The 11,005-nt window shown below is 40.5% G+C and overlaps 1 protein-coding gene and 1 non-coding gene across 2 annotated transcripts; one reads left to right on the plus strand and one right to left on the minus strand.

The window, feature by feature from the left end:
* Positions 1-801: 801 nt before the first annotated feature.
* LOC120077301 lies at positions 802-1,875 on the minus strand. The gene is made up of 2 exons (XM_039031189.1): positions 1,783-1,875; positions 802-1,215 (listed from the first exon to the last, which is right to left on the minus strand). The coding sequence occupies exons 1-2, from the start codon at positions 1,873-1,875 to the stop codon at positions 802-804; spliced, it is 507 nt and encodes a 168-aa protein (XP_038887117.1).
* Positions 1,876-10,502: 8,627 nt separating this feature from the next.
* LOC120078885 lies at positions 10,503-10,609 on the plus strand. The gene has a single exon (XR_005482162.1). It is a non-coding gene; the product is annotated as a small nucleolar RNA R71 (small nucleolar RNA).
* Positions 10,610-11,005: the final 396 nt, after the last annotated feature.

An 11,005-nucleotide genomic window follows, 5' to 3' on the forward strand; every position in this document is an offset into this window, starting at 1 on the left:
TCTACCAAGCCACCAACCTTTTTTATGGTGCTCACGATGCTTCCAAATACTTCCTTATCATCTTTCCTTTTAAGCTCACTCTTAGTTAGAAGGGCTGGCGCAACAATAACAAGAATGGCAGAAGAGGTATCCTCCTTGTGCTACCCCTCATGGCTGTGTGATGAGGCCGAAAGAGTCAGAGATGAAGTAGGTTTTTAGATGATCGGCTTAGGACGGGAAAAGGTGGTCATATTGGTTTTTGCTGAGCTTGACCTCTCTACTTGAGGACTAAGGTAAAGGAACTTAGCGAAAACGATGAGAAACTAATCTAATGGACGAAGGTTTTATAACGATTTACGCTCGGGAATCAAAAATGTCGCAGACAATAATGCCAGCTAGAGTCATATCATTAAATGCGAAATAGATGAAAGGAAGTTTCATGGCGCACTTGATTGCCTCAAGAAACGACTCGATAGAGACCCTACACATTCCATGTGTTGAACTAGTTGATTAAGAATTACCACATAGAAGTATGGATGCATCATTCATTTTTATCATTGTTTATCGCATCAACATTTATTGCAATCAGATAAGAGTTAAATTCAATTTCATTCAAACCAAGAAGTTAATAAGAAGAATTCAAAACAACAAAAATTCAAGAAACCAAAACCAAAAGCTAACTAGGAAAGAAAATTAAAGAGAGATAGAAGACATCCCTATAAAGATTGGAATGCAGTCGCCGCAGAGGGTCTTCCCTATGGGCGAACAGTCTTACCCGCATAGGTCAATGGTTTCTTTGTCACGTTCTACAGATCCTCCAAATTAAGGCATCACACGCTGTCCATTGACCTTGAACACATTACTGCCATCCTTGTTTATCAACTCGACAAATTCTTGGGGGAAAACTTCGCGTACTATGAATGGACTAGACCATCTTGATTTTAGCTTACTTGGGAATAGATGAAAATGAAAGTTTAAAAGCAACACCCATTGACCAATAGTGAGATCTTTCTTACTGATCTTGCTATCATGCCATTGTTTGCTTCGCTCCTTGTATAGTTTGGCATTTTCGTATGCGGTCAAGAGCCATTCAATTAGCTCATTCAGTTGAAGCTTTCTGGCATCTCTAGCTCTTGTCAGGTCTAAGTTTAACTTCTTCAGGACCCATAAAGCTTTGTGCTCGAGTTCTAACAGGAGGTGCATGCCTTCCCAAATACTAATGCATAGGGTGACATGCTAATGGGCATTTTGAACGTTGTTCGATAGACCCAGAGAGCCTTGTCTAATCTTTGCGACCAATCTTTTCGAAAGGTGTTGACCACATTCTCGAGTATAGACTTAATCTCTCGATTTAAAAGCTCTACCTGACCATTAGTCTATAGATGATATGCAGTAGCAACCCTGTGCTTCACGTTAAATATAATCAAGACGTTAGATATAATTCGGTTAATAAAGTGCATAACTTTTTCGCTTATTAATGCACGAGACGTCCCAAAGCGTGAAGATGTTCTTTTTCAGAAATTTCGCCATAATCGACTCATCATTTTTGGCACATGAGATGGCCTCCACCCACTTGGAGACATAATCAACTGCCAACAAGATGTACTGATGTCTGAAAGATTCTAGGATTGGACCCATAAAATCGATGCTCCAAACGTCAAACTATTCCACTTCCAGAATGGAAGTCAATGGCCTTTAATTCTTTTTTGGTATAGTGGTAGTTCTTTGACATCGGTTGCAAGCCACCACATATGAATGGACATCCTTGAATAGAGTGGGCCAGAAGTTGCCGCATTGAAGGACCTTAGTCGTGGTCTTCTGCCCTTGAAAGTGTCCACCATAAGGGAACTCTGACATTGCGCTAGGATATGCTGAACCTCTGTCTCTAGCACACATGGCCACAGAATATGGTCTAGTCTACTCTGTACAAATATGGATCATCCCACCAATAAAACTTTACATCGTGAAAGAGCTTCTTCTTTTGTTGAAAGTTGTAGTCTTTTGAAGTTTTCCCGCAAACCAAATATTTATCGATATCTGCATACGATGGTTCTTTGTCGCACAAACTTATCAGTTTCTCGTCAAGGAAGAAGTCTTCAATTTGTTTTTCCTTCTTCTGCATCTTCTCATTCTCCAATCTTGATAAATGATCGACCTCTTGGTTTTTAGTCCCTTTTTTGTCTTTGATTTCAATATCAAATTCTTGTAGTAAAAGCACCCATCGAATTAGTCTTGGTTTTGCATCTTTCTTTGCCATGAGATATTTGATCGCAACATGATCAATGTAAATTACCGCTTTGGAGCCCACTAGATATGGTCAAAATTTTTCAACCGCAAATACTACGGCTAATATTTCCTTCTCATTGGTAGTATAATTTTCCTGGGAGTCATTCAAGGTTTTGCTGTCATAGAAGATCAAATGCAAGATTCTTTCCTTTCATTGCCCCAGTATAGCTCCCATTGCATAGTTATTGGCATCACACGTCAGCTCGAAGGGATGCGACCAATCAGGTGCCACCAGAATGGGCGCAGAGATCAGTGCATTCCTAAGCTCATTGAATGCTTGCATGTAGGTATCGTAGAAATTGTACGGTTTATCTACCTCCAAGAGGATACTCAAGGGGTGTGCGATTTGGGAGAATCCTTTGATGAATTTCCGGTAGAATCTTGCATGACCTAAAAAGCTTCGTAAGGTTTTAACATTTATGGGCGCAAGGAGTTTGGCAATTGCATCAATCTTCACCTCATCTACTTCAAGTCCTGCTTTGGAGACTTTGTGCCTCAACACGATGCCCTCTGTCACCTTAAAATGGCATTTCTCCTAATTGAGGACAAGATTGGTATCTTCACAACGTTTCAAAACTTTCTCTAACTTCCTTAGGCAGAAGTTGTATGTAGCACCAAAAATCGAGAAATCATCCATGAAGACCACTACAGACTGTTCCAGAAAGTCTGAGAATTTTCCATCATACACCTGTGGAACATTCCGGGTGCATTGCAAAGCCTAAAAGGCATGCACTGGAAAGAGAACATGCCAAAGAGGTACGTGACCGTCGTTTTCTCCTGGTTTTTTTGGGCAATTGCGATCTGATTATATCTGGAATATCCGTCCAGAAAATAGAAGAATTCATTCCTTGCAAGTTTGTCTAACATTTGATCAATAGATGGTAGAAGGAAGTGGTCTTTCTCCCAAGGATCAGTTGCGATAATCCATATATATTCTCCAACCAGTCATAGTCCTTGTTGGAATCAGCTCATTCTTACTATTGGCAACAACCGTCATTACTCTTTTCTTTGGGACACATTACACTGGGCTTATCCAGCTACTATCTAAAATGGGGTAAATTACCCCTACATCCAACCATTTTATTATTTTCTTTTTAACCACCTCTCACATGGTTGGATTCAGCCTGTGCTGTTTTTCCAAAGATCCATCTTTCCCTTCCTCTAACTGATTTTTGTGCATGCATTATGAGGCACTTATTCCCCGTATATCAGCCAAGGTCCATCCAATAGCGTTCATATGCTTCCTCAACACTTGTAGTAAGGGTCCATCTAATGGCGTTCATATGCTTCCTCAACACTTGTAGTAAGGCAATCTCATCATTCGCACTCATTGCAGCAGAGATAATGAGTATGCAAGGGAACAGGTTAAGAAGGTTTTTTTATTTTAGCTAACACTTCCTAAGATTTTGTTCACGTTATGCGATCATGCTACATACATACAACAGCAAGTCATCTCTCAATGTAAATGCTATAGCTCCTAGTTTTAGAATGCCTTCGATGTATGCGATGATGTCTATAGAACTTATGTCTAAGACTCTATTCTTGTCTATGCGATGACGAATGACACACACATACACAAGGCGACCGCATACTATCATAACCTATTTCTAGGGTGCATGCGATGCATGTTAGCAAACAGAGCTTATCTCTAAGTCTCTATCTCTACTTATGCAGATCTAATCTTACTTTCTCAAGTCTAGATTCTAACCTAGCTCTCTCAAGTCTAGGTTCTTTCTTTAGACTCTCTCTCGAGTAGCTTTAAAGGGGTGATGGACGCAACATAAGACAAGATGATCACATGAAATGAAGATCTTAGGTCATGCTAGATAAGTACTTCTCAACCCATTTGAAAGTTTAGTTACTCATGTGTAATGTAAAGAGAGTGAATAGATGTAGAAATGCAGGTTCAATTCTATAAATGAAATCAAAATACAAAATGACAATGGGAAATAAAGATAAGGAGCCTGGTAGCAATTTATTGCCTCTTAAGGCTTTTATACTATTTTTCTCTACTCTGCTCAAAGAATATTCTTGCTTTTGCAAGAGTCAGCCCTCTTTCTATTTTCCACGCTCCTTGGCACTTTCTCGAGCCGACCAGGACGATCTTCCAGTGTCCTCTATCTTCTCTCGCCTCTGCCTTCTAAGTGTAAGAAAACTATGAACAAAGGCTAACTATCTTCTATATGGCTCAGCTAAAATAAAAACTGAACTCCTTTAACGAAGGTGGCCTTCGGTATTTATTGAGCTTCAGGGTGAAGAGTTTTTTCTCTCAAATGATTGCACTGATGGGATATCATTAATTTTCTGTCTGATGCGCCGAATAATTGTCACCGAAAAGTTGAGTGTACTTGCTATAGTGTGTTGTTAACGGCTTGTCAAATAAATTCGGATTCGACCATTATCAGCTTTTTGTCCCATTGTGATTTATTAAGCTTTCACCTTGATGCGCCGGCTCTATGCAGCCACCTTCTTGAGCAGATTTTTATGAATGCATATGATCGCATAGCCTTGCGATCACAATCTTTTATGTCTCGGACGCTAAATTTCTTGGATCGCAACTCTGCCTTGCGCCAACGCATTTTCTTGCACATACATAAATTAGCTGCTTTAATGTGATGGACGCATGCGATCTCAATGTTCTAAACTTAATGCTTTTGGACGCGATTTTATATATTTTTACAGTCGCAATCCTTCATTTTTTTATATCTTGCGTTGTAATAACGTGCATTTCTGCCTGTTATCACACCCCCAAATTTAAAACAATGCTTGTCCTCAAGCATAAACTAAAGATTTTATCTAGAAAGTCAGTCGCCTTTTCCTTTCCTAGATTTCTCGACGTGTCTTATTCAAATCCTATGTACCAAAATCTCCTTAATTCCTATTCAGGTATTTTCTCAAAATATTTCTAAAATTTAGGGACCACAAGTTTAACCTTCAAAAAGACTTTGTTTCTAGGGCATCGTAGGATTTATTTCAAAAAAAAGACTTTTTCAACTGGGGTGTTTTCAAATGGTTTTATCCTTGCGTAGTTTAGATATATTTTTTTTTATGACTTTGCACTGATCCAAGTGCCTAGCCTTCGTTTTGGCTTTCCCCCACGTGTGTCATGCGAGCATCCAACTACGAGCAAGGTGCTCTTTCTCAGTCTAAACTCATGCCCATGGATTTATGGATTTTATTTATGCGTTGATCACGATTCCTACCTTCGTTTTGGCTTGCCCCCATGGATGTCATGCAGACATCCAACTACGAGTAGGATCCGATCACAATGTTATGATTTTTTTTTAATGCTAAAAATAGCAAGGTTGAAAATAAATATCGCACCCCCAAATTTAAACGCAACAATGTCCTCATTACTGAAAGATCGAAAGAATTCATGCGATGCTCTTAGGAAGTTTCGTAAAAGTCAGCTTGAAAGAAAGCTGGTGGACCACCAACTTCTAGAAATATTTCATGAATTGACTATCCTAAAATTAAGTTTACTCTAGTGCATGTGAAAATAGAGGCATGCATTTCATCATTGAAATCATAATTGGCAAAGAAAAAATAATGCGGTGACTTACTAAATTAATCAATGTGTAATGATTGCGCCGACTAAAGAGGATGCGATGATAAAATTATCAAAGTTCAAATGAGATGTGATAGTGCAAAATTTGGAATAAACAAAGTCAAGGAAAGATACAACCCCCAAATTTGCTCTGTCGCCCGCATTATTTGTGATCGCATCCTTCTTTGCGGCGAGCCAATTTCTTCAATTGCGATGGCAGAATAATCTAGTTATGTCTTTCGTGTAGCTCCTCCGCAATCGTTCACCACGATCATTGCAAAGAAAACATCGAGAGGGTCAAACAAAAGATAGAGTAAATTTTTTTTTTTGAAATGATGCAAAGGATAAAGAAATGATAATGACTATAAAGAGGTAGAATTAAGTTCATGAATTGAAGGTTTCAAAGAATACTTCACAAAAATTGTGTCCCTGATGAAATTAAATCGCATGAATGTGCAGGGGCTGCCCACTTCTTCTTCAGTCAGAATTCCTCAAGTACACGGTGGTGTTCTCGCAGTGCAAGTCTTCTTCGTGATATATTTTGACTCTTTGCCCGTTGACTTTGAACATTGGTCTTCTCCTCATTGGATAACTCAACCGTGCCATGCGGGAATATCTCTCTTATTATGAAGGGTCCAGACCAGCGTGACTTTAATTTCCCAGGAAAGAGTCGTAGTCGCGAATTGAATAATAAGACCTTTTTTTCGACTTGGAGATTCTTCTCACATAATTGTTTTTCATGCCAGTGTTGCGTGCTCCTTGTAGATTTTTGCGTTCTCTTATGCATGATTTTTCCATTCCTCAAGCCCAACCAACTGAAGTTTCCTTGCTTCCCCTGCAGCCTTTAAGTCAAAATTTAACTTTTTCACTGCCCACAATGCTTTATGCTCTAGCTCAAGCGGTAAATGACATGTCTTTCCGGACACCAACACATATGGAGACATGCCTATAGGTGTCTTATAGGCGGTCCTGTATGCCCACAAGGCATCGTCCAGCTTCATTGCCCAATCTTTTCGAGAAGGTTTTACCACCTTCTCTAATATCAGCTTGATTTCCCAGTTGGACATTTCAGCTTGACCATTTGGCTGTGGATGGTATGCGGTGGCCACTTTATGGAGGATATTATAATTGAGCAGCAAATTGTTGACGATGTGATTAACAAAGTGGGAGCCTTCATCACTTATTATGGCACGTGGAGTGCCAAAACGAGTTAAAATATTTTTCTTTAAGAACTTGGAGACTATCGTTGCATTGCTTGCGACGCACGATACCGCTTCTACCCATTTGGAAATGTAGTCAACAGCCAATAGAATGTATTTGCCCCAAACTCGAACAGTTCCAATTCTAAGATGATGCTCATGGGCATCGTATGCTTCCATGAAATGTTTCCCTTGCATTGGCACCGATCGCATTTCATTACATAGTCTCTTGCGTCCTTAAATAAAGTTGGCTAAAAATACCCACTTTGTAACACCTTTGCTACTATGTGTTTCCCTCTAAAGTGTCCTCCATATGGCGAGTCATGGCATTGTGATAGTATGCGTTGGTGAGTAGCATCTAGTATGCATAGGCGCAAAATCTAGTCTAACCCCATCTTATAAAGATTTGTCTCATCCTAATAATATGATCTACATTCATGTCTGAGCCACCTCTTCTGGTGGGCTATGTAATCCTCAGGGAATTGTTAGCAAACTAGAAAATTGGCCACGTCCGCATACCATGGTAGTTCTTCAATTTTAAATAGTTGTTCGTCTGGGAAAGTTACATTCACCTCTGACTGGTTATGGTCAACTTCTGGATTTTCTAGTCTGGATAAATGGTCTGCAACCAGGTGCGGTTGTTAATGCATTCTTCAATATCTTAAATGCATCGAGGCATTAGTCATCAAAGTCAAACATTCTTTCTGCCTCCAGCAACGCATTCAATGGTCGTGCAATCATCAATAAGGAGGCCAGCATGTCCTAAGGAAGCTCCTGACAGCCTTCACATTCGTTGGAGGTGGAAGCTTTTCAATTGCCTCAATCTTCGCCTTGTCCACCTCCAGCCCATCCTTGAGACTTTGTGCCCAAGCACAATACCTTCCTTCACCATGAAGTGGCATTTCTCCCAGTTAAACACAAGGTTTGTCTCTTCATATCTTTTCAGTATCTTCTCCAGATTGTTGAGACAGACTTCGTATGTTTGCCCATACACTGAGAAGTCATCCATGAAAATTTCTACAGAATCTTTCAAGATACTCAGAAAAGATGGACATCATACACCTCTGGAAAGTGCTTGGCGCATTGCATAGGTCAAACGGCATGCGTCGAAATGCAAATGTTCCATAAAGGCAGGTGAATGTGGTTTTCTCTTGATCTTTGGGAGCAATCATGATTTGGTTATAGCTGGCATATCCATTCAAGAAGAAGTAGAAATCATTTATAGCTAGGTGGTCTAGCATCTAATCAATAAAAGGCAAGAGGAAATGATCCTTTTTTGTAGCCGCATTCAGTTTGCAGTAGTCCATGCAAATTCGCCAGCCAGTGATAGTCCTCATTGGTATCAATTCATTATTTGCATTTGGGAGTATCGTCATCCCTCCTTTCTTCGGCACACATTGCACGAGGTTGACCCACGTGCTGTCAGCAATTAGATAGATAATCCCTGCATCTAACCACTTGATTATCTCCTTCTTCACAACCTCCTTCATCGTAGTGTTGAGTCTGCATTGATGTTTGATCGATCCCTTTTTATTGTCCTCGAGACGAATCTTGTGCATGCAATATGCGGGGCTAATTCCTCTGATGTCTTCTAGCATCCAGCCAATTGCTTTTATATACTTTCTCAGGATGCTCAACAGTTCATTTTCTTGATCTTCATGAAGTGCAGAGGAAATTTTAACTGGAAGAGCCCCAGGAAAGCATGCTTCAGATGGTTTGGAAGGGTTTTTAGCTCTACTGTCGATGGTTGTTCCAAGGATGGTTTTGGTATTTTTCTTTCTTCATTCATTATCAGCTTGTCTTCTTCGGTTGTTGTTTCTGTGATTGCATTGCAGGCTACTATGGATGCGGTCCCATCCTCATCTTCATTTTCATCTTCAGACTTTTCTTCTTCATTCAAACTTGGTTCATCATCGGATTCAGCAAGGTCTTCTTCTTCTGGGTATTTCATGGCTCTGAATATCAAACCTGAGCTTCTGTCCATTCACACTCAGTGTGATCTCTCCTTTATACACATTAATCTGAGCGCGACCAGTAGATAAAAATGATCGTCCCAGTATGATGGGTACATCCTTGTCCGCTTCATAGTCCAGGATGATGAAGTCTGCCGGTAATATAAATTTGTCAATCGTAACTAGAACATACTTCACCTTCCCTTCTAGATGAACAAGAGATCTATCAGCTAACTGAAGAGTCACCGTCGTGGGTGCCAGCTTCCCCACATTCAACTGCTTGAAAGAAAGAGGCATTAAGTTGATGTTGGCCACGAGATCGCAAAGCGCTTGACCAATATATAACCCTCTAATTGAGCAGGGTATTGTGAAACTTCAAGGGTCGCGCATTTTCGGTGGAATTATGGATTTTGAACTTTGCGTCAAAGCCATCATTGTGAACTTACCAGTGCTTCTTTTCTTCGTCACCATGTCCTTCAGAAACTTCGCATACTTAGGCATCTGTTCAATCGCTTCAATGAATAAAATGTTAATATGCAACTGTTTCAGCATATCCATGAAGCGTTGATACTACCCTTCATCATTTTTCTTCTTTTTAAGTCTCTGAGGGAATGATCACAGCTGTATTTTCACAGTTCCCTGTTCTTTTGGCTTCGAAGTGGACGCAATCTTCGGTTCCATCGTCTCCTATTCTTCTGTTTCTTCTTTAGTCAATGGGATCTGCGGTTCCATCACAATTGGAGCAGTCCTACTCAGCTCCTTCTCCTCCGCCACAATCTTTCCACTTCAAACGTCACAACTTGACATTGCTCTTTTTTCGTACCCCTTGGGTTGTGCGGGAGTTCTGTTGAACTCAACAGTGCCCCTTGCGATCTAGTCTTGAGTTCGCCTGCAATCTGTCCTATCTGAATTCAAGATTGTGGGTGGACGTCGCTTGATTCTAAAGCACTGTTTCATTTTTTTCAATATATTGTTTCAGTAAACTTTCCAAAGATGAAGATTGTGGCACCTGCGAACTGCTGGCTTGGTTTTGCATTTAACCATTTGTTCGTGGGAAAAATCCTGGTGGCCCTTCCTTTTACGCCATTGGTTGAAAATTTTGTTGTTGATTTTTCCACGCGAAGTTAGGGTGGTTTCTCCACCCAGGGTTGTAAGTATTGGAAAAAGGATTATTTTTCACAAAATAGATTGATTGTGGGTTCCTCGGACACTCCTTCATTGGATGACCTTCACCGCAATTAGCACAACTTGCGCTCGTTTGGTTGATTACTTTGACTTGCCCACTATGCATCCCTGGGCTACTGATTGTGATTCCTTGTATCAAATTCATCATCGCAGTCATTTGATTCTGTAGGGATGCAATGGCCCCATTGCTTGCGTCACTATCCTTAATTCTTAATCTTTGATTGCTTTCCCTCCAGTCTTCATGATTTTTAGAAATGCGATCAAGTAGTCGTCTGTGATGCAGGTGCATTAGTAGTCGTCTGTGATGCAGGGTTCAAACCGTGGTAGAAAATTTCCATTTGTAAACAATCTGGTAAGCCATTATGCGGGCAATCTGTTACCAGCCTCTTAAACCTCACCCAGGCGTCAATGAGCGATTCGTCAATATTCTGTTCAAAATTAGTGATCGACTTCCTTGTTCTGGCGTTCTCCGTCAGGGGGAAGTACTTCTTCATGAACTTTTCCACTACTTGTTCCCATGATGTAATCTCCCCTGGTTTGAGAGAACAAGCCCATTTCCGTGCCTAGTCACACAACGAAAATGGGAACAATGTTGATCGAACCTCCTTAGCGGAGATGTTTGGGAACACGAACGTATTGTAGATCTCAATAAAACTCCAGAGGTAGGCGTGTGGATCCTTGCCACCCTACCGCCAAACTGTCCGGCAGTTTGAATCATCTACAGCATCATTGTTTTCATTTCAAATCTCAATCCATCAAGAGTTGACCTCATGATTCCTGGTGAGAAATCATAAAGGTTGGGCGATGCATAATCCCAGATGGGCCAATCGTTTGCCAAAAGCATGGGATTCACCATG

This window comes from Benincasa hispida, chromosome 5, assembly GCF_009727055.1.
Source record: "Benincasa hispida cultivar B227 chromosome 5, ASM972705v1, whole genome shotgun sequence".
Lineage (NCBI taxonomy): Eukaryota > Viridiplantae > Streptophyta > Magnoliopsida > Cucurbitales > Cucurbitaceae > Benincasa > Benincasa hispida.